Here is a 13,910-nt window from a genome sequence, read left to right as displayed (position 1 = left end):
CCAAGACTCACCAAACTTGAGATTGAAAGACTAGTTCATTAACACGTAATAACTGCCCCAGTACTAAGAAACATAAAAGTATTTTAAACTCTTCTTGAGGAGACAACTCTAACAAATTATATAAAATCATATACAAAATACAAACACATGGCATAATCAAAATTCTTATCCCTCCCCCCACCATACCCTTCTTCTAAAGAGAAAGTAAATAAATGCTACAGGTTCTTGGGAATATGAAAACTGCAATTTTGGTCAACCTAACTTCTCTAGAACCCACACTCAGATAGTCCTACATTTTCTGGGCTAAATATTCTTGACTTTAGTGAGTTTACTGGAAATAAATAAATTCTCAATCTGTTGCACCGGGCAGATGAAAAAGCAACTGGAATTCTTGTCTCTACTATCTCCTACTGAACTTTTCAGAGGCTTGGTTGGTCCTATTTTCTAGGATCAAAGGGGAGAGAAAACCTTCCCCATCCCTTTTCTGAAAATTAAGATTTCATATGAAAATTAAAAATGAGTTTTACTTCCACGTAAAAAAAGAACCAAGATAAACTGCGTTTGATATCTCACCTTGAAGAAGCTAAGGCAACCAGTGAGTCGAGCCTAATCTCGGTACAAATTCAAACTCCTTAAAGCCCCAAACCATACTCGTGAATATTGTGGAGCAGAGGAGAGTGAATATTCAAGCTTTCCATCAAAGAAAACAAGGAAAAAAGGTATTTCACCGACAAGCCTTTACTTTAGACAGGCAGTTTTCAATACCCCACCTACTAATCCCACGCCAAGGACCGCGCGGCGCGGAAACCCTGGCGAATTTGAAAACAAACGTTGGTAAAGGCTCGGGGAGGGGGAACTTGTAAGGGGGTTAGTAACTGACAGCTCGGCCTCGAAGCGAGAAGCTTCAAGTAGGTCAGACGGTGTCAACGGTTTGAAATCCAGGATCCACCCCAGTGGGCTTAGGGGAGTAGAGCAGCAGGAGGTAAGCAGGGAGCTGGAGTCTTTCAGGGCTAAAGGGGCGGGATATCGCAACAGAGAGAGACCTAGATAGAGCCCAAGCTCGAGGCAGTTCGGCTGCTCTCACCTCTCTTGGGGGCCTTGATTAGAGGCACCCCTCCAGTCCTCTCGCCGTTTTCCTGCTTGTCCTTGTGCTTGAGCTCTCCCGGAACGCAGGAGCCGGGGTCACCATCAGAGCCGCGGTGGTGATGGTGCTTGTGCCGCTCCTTGTGGCCCTTATGCTTGGGCCCGGCCGCGCTCACCGTCAGGGGCGAGAAGGTGAAGAGGGCCGAAGTGCCCGGGGCCGGGAGCGGGGCAGCAACAGCGGGCCCGGCGGGTGCCAGCGAAGGTGGCGGCGGAGGAGGCAGGAGCAGAGGCTCAACAGGGCCTGGGACGGCTGGGGCTGCATTCGTAGGCGGCAGCGGCCCGGGATGTTGGCGGCTGCGACGCCGCCGGTGAGGGGGAGCGAGAGGGGGGTCCTGGCTCGGCCGCCCCCGCTTCTCCTGAGACCCCCCACTGCTCGCTCGGCGCTGCCGCTTCACTCCCCGCGGCGAGACCCCAGCATGGGGTTTCTCCTTCCCCTCTTTGTCCGGCTCCTCCTGCCCCGCCACCGCCCGTACTATGCGGACCGCTCCGACCTGCGCAGCCATTTCACCCACAAACACACATTTAAATGGCCCGACCGCCCCCCCGTCCGCGTACCGCGCAAGCGCCGCCCGCGCACGGCCCGCTGGGCATTGGAGTCTCTCCCCTACTCTCCACTTCTCGGCCATTCTTCGTCCAGCGCTGAATATGGCCGGAAGCAGTACTTACCGGAGCTTCTCCGCAGGGCCCTCCAACCGAGCTCTATTGTAAAGCACTCTGGGCCGCGCAGAGCCTCACGGGAGCGGTAGTTCTCCGTGCCCCCGCCGCGTCGCTGGCTCGGTGAGCAGAGGAGCCGAAAGGGAGCGTGCGCCGAGTCACGCTTCGGGCTGCGACGCAACCGCCGCTGGGCGGAGAGTTGCCGCCAACCGCCTTAACGGCCGAAACAATGTTAATGGCTTTCAGTCTGTCGGCGCGTTCCCATTATCGTCTCCGTGTGCCCCTTCGTCATTTTACACGGAGGAGTTGGTCTCCATAGTTACTTTTCAATTTCCTATTCCTCTCATAACCTTTGTGAGGTACAAGAATCCCCGGCCTTTTACCCCTGGACAAACGATGAGATGCAGAGGAAAAAGGAACTTGGTAATATGTCAAATGAGGGCGATTTTGCTTTAAAATCGAACGGAGCTGCAAATCAGACATTTCTGAACCTCTTCCTGGCCACTGATTGCCATGGTTACAAGTATAGGCGCGACAAGGCAGGTGCAAGAACTGCCTGGGAGCCTGGTGAGCGCCGCCCACCTCGCCGTCGAGCCACATCCCCTCTAGTGCCTGGAAATGTATAGAGTTCATCCATTATTTTGAATCCTTCCTTACAATTACGGGAAAATTCTAGATGGAAAAACATGTTTTGAAATTTCTTAATAAGATTTTTTTCAAATCGTATGTATACGATTGCATAAATTTGAGAAGTGTGTCTACCAGAGAACACTCCAGAAATCGTCACTACTCACCAAGGTTTCCGCCCAGAAATTTATTTACAATTTGATCGTCACTTTACATTTTACCGCCTTGATAAAGATATTTGGAAATAATTGTTTACAATGAAGTACTCAGATAAAATCTCTGTGGTTTGATGACACTAGTACCTGGAAAAGTACTCAGCTCGATGAACACTATAAAGTTAGTTTAAAAAAGTTTATTGAGCACCTCTTGTGTACATTACACTACAATAAACAGGTAATATTTCATCCAGTGTGTGCCTTCATTGGGATTCCTAATGAAAAATATTGAAGAACAAATGCTGCTTAAGTATTTCATTTTTTAGAAAGTTATGAACTCTTAAGTGAAGTCATTAGGATAAGTCAGAGGAATCCTTTGTAATAATTACCCACTAACTTGTTACATAAAATTAGATTTGAAAGATCAACTTTAAGATAAGGCAGATCCATATTCATATAGAAAAAAAATTTTAACTAGTAGTGCCTTTAGTTAGTTGGATATAAATTGTACATGTTTATATAGGACCTTTGAAATAAAAAAAAATGCCACCAAAAGATAGCTACTTTGTTGATTATTCTTCTAGATTTGGTAAATGAATAATATTGGCTAAAGCTTGTCAAGAATGTGCTTGAATATCTTGTTATTTGGTATATCCAAACGAAAAACTGATTACTGTCATTACATATATTTATTATTTTATTTTTATTTATTTATTTTTTTGGCGGTATGCGGCCTTCTCACTGCTGGGGCCTCTCCCGTTGTGGAGCACAGGCTCCGGACGCGCAGGCTCAGCGGCCATGGCTCACGGGCCCAGCCGCTCCGCGGCATGTGGGATCTTCCTGGACCGGGGCACGAACCCGTGTCCCCTGCATCGGCAGGCGGACTCTCAACCACTGCACCACCAGGGAAGCCCTGTCATTACATATATATTGTATTCTCTTTAAATATAACTTCTTTTTCTTACTACTCTTGTTTCCCACAACACTTGGAAAGATGTATCTCCGTTTAGGCAAAAATAATTCCCAGGGAATAATCATTGTCACAAGCAATAATTTTGTACTGTAACCACAAGGTAAGATTTTTCAAAACATTTTTTATGGTAACTTCTGACAATATAGACATTTAATTGAGATCCAATTTTTACAAATCTTTTAAAGTTTATATTTATGTAGGAAAGTAAAGTAGACTAAAAATAACTTCCAAAAATGAAAAATAAGTCCATTGTAAAACTTTCTCATACAGCATTCTCTATACATAGCTTAAATGACAAACTCCTATTTGTGCTTTCCAACCCAGTGTAAATGAGATGAAAATGTAAAACTTCTGACATTTATTTGCATATTGCTTTTAAATGCTATTAGCACATTACCATATTTTCATGGTAGATATTATGAATATACAGCACTTATTCTAGCTAGCAGTATTCTAGTAGTTTCATTTGCAGATTCACTTGCAGCTGATTTTCCAAAGTTGTGTTAAATATTCCAAGTTGATGGTGGGTTCCTTGGTCCTTTGGGTTTTGAAAAACGATTTGCAAAACCTGGGAACAAAAATAAAATTGAATGAAAAAAGAAAGATTTCTTATACAGAAATGAACACTTGGATTTTAGAGTGTATTATAATATGTGCAAATACATGGATTTTTTTTCACAGCATCTTTGATCAATTTAGTAATTTTTTTGTAAAAGCATTCTAGTAATTATGTTAGTGCTTAAATGATAACAATAGAATACTAATAACATTTTAAATTTGTAGAACACTTACAAATTTAATAATAGTAATAATTAGATGATTGTAATAGCCTTTGGTAATTCAGCATATAGTATTCTTTTTTCCCAGGTTTATCGAAATATTATTGACATATGTTTGTTTACATGTGACATGTAAGTTTAAGGTGTACAGCATGGTGATTTGATACATGTATATATTGTGAAATGATTACCACATTAAGGTTAGTTAACACCTACATCCCCTCACATAATTGTCTACTAATGTGTGTGGTGATTTTTTAAGATTTTTCTTTTCAATATAAGATTTTACTTTTAACAGCTTTCAAGTATATAATACAGTACTGTTAATTACAGTTGCCATGCTGTACATTAGATCTCCAGAATTTATTCATCTTATAACTGGAAGTTTGTACCCTTTGACCAACATTTCCCCATTTCCCCCACCTCCCAGCCCCTGGCAACCACCATTCTACTCTGTATTTCTATGAGCTAAACTTCTTTAGATTCCACATGTAAGTGAGAACATATAGTATTTGTCTTTCTCTGTCTGATTTATTTCACTTAGGGTAGTTCCCCCAAGGTACATCCATGTTGTCACAAAAGACAGGATTTTCTTCTTTTTTGTGAATGAATAATATTCATATATATATATATATATATATATATATACACACACATACACACACAGTCATATACATAATAATTCGGATAGTAATGTATGTATATATAGAGTCAGCCCTCCCTATCCTCAGATTCTGCATCCACAGATTCCACATCTGTGGATTGGACCAACAGTGGATCAAAAATATTTGAAAAAAAATTTACAAAAAGTTCCAAAAAACAAAACTTGAATTTGCCACACATCAGCAACTATTTAAATAGCATTTACATTATACTGGGTATTATAAGTAATCTAGAGATGATTTAGAGTAAACAGGAAGATGTAGGTAGGTTATATGCAAATACTAAGACATTTTATGTAAAGGACTTGAGCATCCTTCGATTTTAGTATCCACGGGGGTCCTGGGACCAATCCCCTTTAGGACTGGTACGACTCTACGAGGATTTTTCACTGTGCAGGGGGTTGCACCGCTAACCCCATGTGTTGTTCAAGAGTCAACCGTATACATATATCTCTCACATCTTTTCTATCCATTCATCTGTCAGTGGATCCATAGGTTGTTTCCATGAATTGGCTATTGTAAATAATGTTGAAATGAACATGGGGTGCAAATATCTCTTCTGAGATAATTTCATTTCCTTCAGATATATATTTGGAAGTGGGATTGCTGGATCATATGGTAGTTCTATCTTTAATTTTTTGAGGAACTTCCAGACCATTTTCCATAGCGATTGTACCAATTTACATTTCCACCACAGTACATAAGGCTCCCCTTTCTCCATAGCCTCACCAACACTTGTCTCTTGTCTTTAATGGCCATTCTAATAGGTATGATGTGATATCTCGTGGGTTTGGTTTGCATTTCCCTTATGATTACTGATGTCAAGCATCCTTTCATATACCTGTTGACCATTTATATACCTTCTCTGGAAAAATATCTATTCAACTCCTTTGCCCATTTTTTAAGCTGATTGTTGGGGTGGGTTGTTTAATAATATCCTTTATCTATGTCTTTTCACCCACCACCCATTTGTCAGAAAAACAAAACTGGGGAATTTAAATTTCAGAAAAATAAGCGCTATTGCTTTAGAAAATTATTGTATTAAATTCAGTTGTACTTCTACTTTGACCCAGAAAGCCCTCAATTTACTCAGAGATTACGTTTGAAAAGATTAGAAAAAATAAATTATTAAACAATCCTGAAAAACTAATAATAAAACTAAGTGGTTAATTATTTTTATTTCTCTCTCTCCTCAAACACTCCCCTCCAGGCCCGCCCCACACACACACACAGAAGGAGGATGAGGAAATTTTGCATAACCAATGAAGGCTATTTCTGGATGCCTTCAGAATATATGCAGGTTGATGACGTAGGTTCTTAATCACTTTAGCAGCATATGACTTTTCTTTGATAGCGCTATATTTTCAAGGTACTCTTACACTTAGCAACTTTAAGGGCTCAAATTGAGCAATGAAAGAATCAAAATACAAAGGGAAAACAGAGAATGGAAAACTCAAAGATGATTAATTTCATCATCTTATAAAATTGTGGGAATTATATACCTTATAGAACTGATGAAAATGATCAGATATTTGTTAAAGCACCCAGCTCAATGCCTGGCACATAGTAACTACTCAAGTACTGCCTAAATCTGAAACACCAAAAACTATGCCAGAACTGGAAGACAAGGAGATTAGGGAAGAGGGAATGAAAAGAAGATAAAAACAAGAAATCCTCTAAAATTTATTAATAGTGGTGGTAAAAAAAAAAAAAATTAGGGGGAGGGGGCACACAGCCTAGTTCCTGCACATTTCACTCCTCTGAGTTGTAAATAAGAAGATAGAAGGAAATATATTCCAGGTTCAATAGTTTCACACAATAGTCACAAAATTATCCATTCAGTCCAGATAGCTTGATTGTAACCGAAGTGGACTGAGAATAGAAGTAAGAACATAACACATAAGTACTAGGTATCTGAAATTTGAGGAATAGCTACACTCAGTGTTTTTCACTGATCAATACTCAATAGTTTACAACAGTAGTGAGCTACCTTTTTTGCATGTAGGACAATTCAGGAAAAATAAAAATAAAAATGTTTATAAACCACAAAATTTTTTCATTCACATTTAAGTACTTTTTGAGTAAAATACCCTTATAATGCCTCTTTTATAAAAGAGAACCAATGAAAAAATTAGGTGCTGCTTTTTAAGTAGATAAAATATTCAACTTTGAGAAGAAACAACATGGAGGCAGCTGTACAATATTTTATCCTCGTATTATATCACAGACTGTTGTAAAGTTAGATGGGCCATGAGTTATTCAAGTGGTGTCTCTGACTGAGAGAAAAGAAGGAAGCAAGGAACATTTGTGTTCTAGGTGAAGTTTGGTGCTTTTTTCATAGGTTATATAATATTCTACATGAACTTTTTAACTAAATGATTTCATAAGAATAACTTTTTTCTAATTATAACATTTTAAACCTTAGAGTTAATGTAATCCAAGTAAAATTTTAAAGCCCAAGAAACAGATCCAGAGAGTCTAGTTGAATACTTTGCCATGGTGAGATAGGAACCATAACCCCAATTGTGGCAGAGATTGCTACCTGTCCACTAAAATTTTTCCTTGCTTCTTCTTCAGGAATAGAATAGTATATGGGAAACTGTCTGCCCAGCATTATTGCATTTCCCAGTGTCTTTTACAGTTTGGATATAGCACATGTATAAGTTCTTTTCAAGGGAATGTGAGCTGGCATAATGTTGCCTCTTCCAGGCCAGTGCCTTAAGACCAGAAAAGGAGGCCACACCTCTTCCACATTTTTCTCTCATCTTCTTGCCACCTGCAATCTAAACGTGGCAGCAACAATTCTGATCATTCAGATAAGGACAATACCATAGAGCAACTGTTCTCAGGATGTGGTCCCTGGGACCACTGGAGGTCCCCCAGACCTTTTCAGGGGGTCTGCTTTTTGGTTAATAATAATTTTTAGTAGTAATATCCTACATTATTTGCTATACTCCTTACAAAAATTATAGTATACATAATACTACCTTAAATAGTATCATGAATTTATGTTATATAGAATAATAGAATGCTTAATATAAAATTATTTTAAATTTATAGCTTATACTAAAGAGCAATTGGGCAAACAGTTCCTTTAAACTGTCAGAATTGTGCTTCAGCGCCTAATGTTGCATGAGTTACACAAGATTAGATAGCAGCATCTTCTGTTCTTTTCAGCACACTTGTATATTTTTTATAACTTTGCTTAGATATGAACTAGAGTATTATGGCATTTCAGAATTTCTTCATTTGGCTTTCACATTCATTTACTACATGCCAACATGATCATTTGGTACCTAGTTTTATTTTCCATATATGCTAGGCAATTCAGGCCTATGTAAGATGTAAGAGTTAGCTGAGGTCAAAAATAAAAAGATAAATGGCATGAAAAAGAATATACACATAAGGACTTATACATGCAAACTTAAATCATATTAAAGTTGTATCTCTTATACTGTAAATGAATAATTAAGATAAATATTTTTTTAACTCTGGGAAGTAACACACATACCAAAATTCAAAAAGGAGCTGGAGTTATTTGACCGAACAGAGTCTGCAGGATTGTTTGATGGGGAAGAATTACAGATACCTAGAATCAAAAGAAAAAAATGTAAGGGAAAGAATGGATACAGACTCAGACCACATAATTGTTGAGATTACACATTCCCTCCAAATTAATTAATACTTCCAGATAAACATATCACTATCAAATGTAACAAAATATAGATGTTTACAAATGGGTTGACACTATAATTTTCTCATTTTTTTGTGCATTTTTTTTTAAGTTTTCTTTTCTTTGCAAACAGATTGTATAATAAACCCAACACTAGAGAGAATCACTAAAGGATCCAGGAATACAATCCATTTTATTGTGAATCAACTTTCTCTGGGATTTACATTTTTGGCTTTCAACTGCATCTTACTTTGCACTCTGATCGCTCTTAAGTACACTTTTAAATAATTTATTCTCCACATTAGCTCAACCGTGGCAAGTCTGTGATAGTTCTTCCTCCATCCTCTACGCCTGGAATATCTTTCTTCACTTTCCAGCCTACTTTTTTCCCATTATGGATGATTCTAGTTAGGCCCAGAATCTCCCCAAAAGCACTGTTATGTTGCTTTGTTTTGCTATTTTAGCTACCTATAGGCAGACTTAAAAATATATTTCTCTTCCCAGCACCTTAATATATTCACGTATCGTTATCCACCCAATTCTGAAAACAATCCATTGAAAACATGGTCCATAGTTTGCACAAGCACTGTCTAGCAGCAAAAAAGGATAATTTCAGGCTTGTATAAACTTTCTAAGAAGCAGTACATAATTGGGGAGAAATTACTAAATATTCACCTTTTTTTTGTTCTCATCATTTTCAGAATGTAGTGTGAGGACTGCATCTATGTTTGTACACACATACCTAATACTAAGATTCTAGAAAGACCTCCCCCTTCCTGGAGCTACTTGAGTATGAATCACTAGAGTAAATCATGAATTTCAATCAGATTCAGTTAAAATATATATTTATTGAATACCTACTATGTGGCAAGCATTGGGCTAACCACTGATGATAGAGACATGGAAAACAAGTGGGTGAAGGTGAGAAAGTTCAGGAGATAGCAATCATCTCTATACTGCACATGAGCTAAGAGGTATATACATCCTTCAGAAAGAAAACAATTGTACCAAAAGGGAATACTGGTTTTTTATAACTGGAGACAAAGATTTTGCATATATGTATAGTGAACTACTATTCTGCATCTAGCTTGTCATAGATACTTTTATCCTGTCTGCTCAGCATTAATTCCTTCTTCTGATAATAGAACTTGAATTTTCCTTTAAGAAACCACCCCTCTCCAATGTTCAATGGCCATACTTCTCGTGGAGCTCATTCAACCCTTAGATGAAGGAGCTGACCTGTGACTAGGGTTGTCAGTTGGTACTTTGCCATGGTCACACCAGTTGTTTAGGTCTGACCTCATTCCTTATTGGTCAGCGTCCACATGTAACAATTGTCGAATGTTAGGTATGACACTATCTTCTTAATCCAAGCATTAAATATACTGGCAATAATTGGTTTAGGTTCAGCCAAGACAATCAGGCCCAATCAACACTAGTCATCAGTCAGGCTGTTGCTTGAGCAACCAGGAAAGAGCTCATTTTTTTCATCATAAACCTGAAATCACATGGTAAAAGCCTGCCTATGAGTGAGCTAACAGAGTGAAACAAAGTTAGGAGATATGGAATGAGACTTTACATCTTTAATTCCATCATTTGAACTCTTGGTCATAAGCTGATAAATTCCCCTTTTCTGCTTAAGCTAAAGTTGGGTTTTCTGTCACTTGCAAATGAAGGATTTCCTAGCAGCTAAAGTTTCCCACCAAAAGTAGGCATCAGGTGTCATAGCTGACAGCTTCAACTCTTGTCACCAACAGCCAGAATGATCTTTTCAAAAGACAGATCATGTAACATCTCTGTCTAAAACTCTTCTGTGACTTCCCATTGGGTCATTAACATGACCCATAAGGATCTAACTACCTCTCATCTCTACCATCTTTTGGACACACCTTACTCCTTTCTCCTCTTAATACCCTGCAGCTATGATGGCTTCCTTTGAGTGCCTACAACACACCAAATTCACACTGTTCTGTTCACCATCACATGCCCACTGCCTTGCAGAATGCCTGGCACATAGGAGGCACTCAACACATATTCATTGAATGAATGAATGAATGAAAGAGCCTGACACCAGGCTTAGATGCTAACTTAAAACAACAGGTGAAGAATCCTAATTTCGTTAAAAGTAGGATCAGTAAGGCATCCAGGCTAAAGGGAGAACATATAGAACCCAGGAGGCATGGACCATCTAGAAGGGGAAGAGAACACATGCAAGTAAAGGCAGATAAGTCTAAAGCTTCAGGATCAACTTTGGGGGCCAGATTTTGTTCTTAATTTAAGGACAGAAGACCAGAGGGTGAAGGCAACTGAGAAATAGAAATTAGAAATAAGCCTCAGAGTCTCAGACAGTCATACCATATCTCACATCTATGCCAACCTAAATCTTCCTGAAGTTTCTGTATCTTTGTTTGATATCCCCAAGACAGAGCTGGAGCTAGAGAAAGAAACTTTTTTGGGTTTGTTTTCTGCTTTTGTTTTAGAGAAAGAAAACTGTAGGGACTTCCCTGGTGGAGCAGTGGTTAAGAATCCGCCTGCCAATGCAGGGGACACGGGTTCCATCCCTGGTCCGGGAAGATCCCATATGCTGAGGAGCAACTAAGCCCGTGCGCCACAACTACTGAAGCCCACGCACCTAAAGCCTGTTCTCCGCAACAAGAGAAGCCACCACAAGGAGAAGCCTGCGCACGGCAACCAAGAGTAGCCCCCGCTCGCCGCAACTAGAGAAAGCCCATATGCAGCAACAAAGACCCAACGCAGCCAAAAATAAATAAATAATTTGAAAAAAAAAAAGAAAACTGGGTGTTTCATAAGCTAAGCTGATCAAATCAATCTTTGGCTAGCTATTCAAGTCACTCATTTCTTTGCTTTTAGCTGTTTTATTTCTTATGTTATATACTATAATTTCCTCTTGCAGTGTTTAAATTCTCTTTTGACTGACTTTAGAGGAAAGAGTATATTTTCCAGTCATGCTTTAGCCCATCATAAGTAAGAAATCAGTTCACTTCAGAGATCAGATGTGGTGGCAATGAAAGCAGACTAGCACAAGTTTATGGAAAGGGAGATAGAGTGAAAAGAGTAAGATTCAGCTATAAACCTTCTTACTTAGATTATACCTTAAATCAAGTTTTCTCAGTGCTCTTTGTTTCTCCCTACAATACCAGTATAGTACCAAATAGCTGTTTGGTCCTTGATGACTAACCCAATGGATCAAATTTGTAAAAAATATACCACCATGTTTTATATACTTTGTAGTTATAAATAGGATTTCTAAGATAATCAGTTTCCCACAGTTTCAGGAGTCTGGGTTTTGTTTTCATTACAATATAGGAAAAACAGTAAGCAACAGACTTTTATTGCTAATAATACTTGGTAAAAATGGAAATGTGTCAATACTTTGCTTATTTTATTAAATCAACACATTTGTTTCACAATATGCTTTGCTATGACTACTTTCAAAGAAAGTACATCTGAGGTTAGACTGCTGGGAATTTCAAATAACACACTTGTATGACAGCATCTTAGCATGGGTAGAAAATGCCAAACGTCATACTATTATTCCTGTGTATCAGTCAAACTTTCTTTCCCCTTACTCCCTACCTAGTATTAGCATTGTGGAACCTAGCAGAGTACAAGGCCTAGGGGTGATTGTTCTGATACGTAGGACTGTAACAAGGTTCTGTTTAGGAATAATATTGTTCATTTTTTCAGAGTGGTTATATAAGGAAAAATTACATAATATTGAAAGTGGAATGTGTATTCCAAAAATAAGTAAAAGAAACTTACTCTTTTTCATGTTTCGCAAAATTTTCAAACTCTACAAAATGAAGAAAAGGAAAAAGTGAGTTTTTTCCCTGTGAAATCCAAAATACTTCAATCAACTAGAAATATAGATTTCAGTCAAAAGGATTAATTTCTTTAAAAATGGATATCAAATGTACAAAATTATTTTTCTATCTTGCCATTTTTTAATTCAGTGCAAAGTCTCCACTTGATCTTATCTTGCTACATTTTCCACCCATATAAGAATCACACTATTTATTTAGAAGTAGTGCTATTGTTGTGTCAGGGGGAAAGAAGGAGTTCCTACTTGTCTTCTTTACTAGGCGACCATTCCAGGACCCACAATGGCTTCTGAAGATAGCTGTGATACATTGCCGTTCCCATTCAGGCCAAAAAATTTTGCCAGTCATTTTCTGCACTCAGTTTACTGAGGTTCACTTCATACTGTTAACCATGCTACTTTCTTCTCCCTCTTTCAGCAAACCCATGTCTTCTGCCTCCTTTATGGTGAAGTCTCTAACTTAACCTCTTCTAGGAATCTACCCAGATTTCTTCTTTTCTTCACATTTCCTCAGGGTATATGTTTTCAGTTTGTTCCATAGTATTTTACTTTTTGATAATTTTCACGTTGTTTCGTATATAGGCATTCTAGTAGATCAACTGTACTCTTCTCAAGGACATTTAGATGTCCTTTATGACATTTCTATTTTCCTAATACTTAGAAATGTAATCTTCTATATAATAGGTATTTAATAAATTTTTTTGAAAAATTTTATTTAGTTTTTAAATATAGATTATTTATAATTCAAAATATCCTAGTAAAAATGCTCCCATCTTTGTTCTCCATCTACCTAGTTTCTGACCCTCCCCCTGCAGGTAACCATTGTTGTTAGTTTTTATGTATCCTTCCAAAGTTACTTATGAATATATAATATAAATATAGATCATATTTTCACCCTTTTAAGCAAAATTTAATAAAATATATAAAAGTATATTGAGAGAGTCCTCATTCTTTTTTCAGCTGCATAGAATTCCATTGTATGCATATACCATTATTTATGATTTATTTAATCAGTTCCCCTAATGATTAACATTTACGTTCCCAATTGTCTACCCTTATAAATAATGGTATAATGAATAACCTGGTATACATTTCATTTCACGTATGAGCAAGCATATTTGTGGGATAAATTCCTAAATGTGGAATTGTTGGGTCAAAAGGTATATGCATTGGTAATTTTGATAGGTATTGCTAAATTGTCCTCCATAGAAGTTATACCACTTACATTACCGCCAAGATTGCAAGTGTGTGCTTATTTTCCCATAGCCTGCCTAACAGAGAATGTAGTCAGACTTTGGAATTTGCCCTTCTGAAACATGAAACACAGTATGTGACTGGTTTTAATTCGTATTTCTTTTATTATGAGTGAGGTTGAACATATCAAATGTTTAAAAGTCAGATCA

The 13,910-nt window shown here is 38.1% G+C and overlaps 2 protein-coding genes across 4 annotated transcripts in view; both read right to left on the bottom strand.

The window, feature by feature from the left end:
* RSBN1 (round spermatid basic protein 1) overlaps positions 1-1,784 on the bottom strand; it is a 41,562-nt gene extending 39,778 nt beyond the window's left edge. Inside the window, exon 1 of the mRNA XM_030869078.2 lies at positions 1,085-1,784. Within this exon, the coding sequence (XP_030724938.1) occupies positions 1,085-1,769 (685 nt within the window). The 5' untranslated portion in view covers positions 1,770-1,784. The remainder of the gene's footprint in view (positions 1-1,084) is intronic.
* Positions 1,785-3,107: 1,323 nt separating this feature from the next.
* Positions 3,108-13,910, bottom strand: part of PTPN22 (protein tyrosine phosphatase non-receptor type 22) — a 50,708-nt gene continuing 39,905 nt past the window's right edge. For 2 of the 3 annotated variants that reach the window (XM_030869087.2, XM_030869088.2), the window contains 3 exons: positions 12,450-12,480; positions 8,505-8,582; positions 3,108-4,120 (listed from right to left, as the gene is read on the bottom strand). In XM_030869087.2, coding sequence (XP_030724947.2) covers positions 4,056-4,120; positions 8,505-8,582; positions 12,450-12,480 — 174 coding nt within the window. In that variant the 3' untranslated portion in view covers positions 3,108-4,055. Of the gene's footprint in view, positions 4,121-8,504; positions 8,583-12,449; positions 12,481-13,910 lie in introns of those variants that run through there. The other variant, XM_030869089.2, reaches the window with a different exon arrangement.

Source organism: Globicephala melas, chromosome 1 (assembly GCF_963455315.2).
Source record: "Globicephala melas chromosome 1, mGloMel1.2, whole genome shotgun sequence".
Lineage (NCBI taxonomy): Eukaryota > Metazoa > Chordata > Mammalia > Artiodactyla > Delphinidae > Globicephala > Globicephala melas.
The sequence above is the reverse complement of the archived record's forward strand: the minus strand, read 5'-3'. Positions and strand labels throughout refer to the sequence as shown.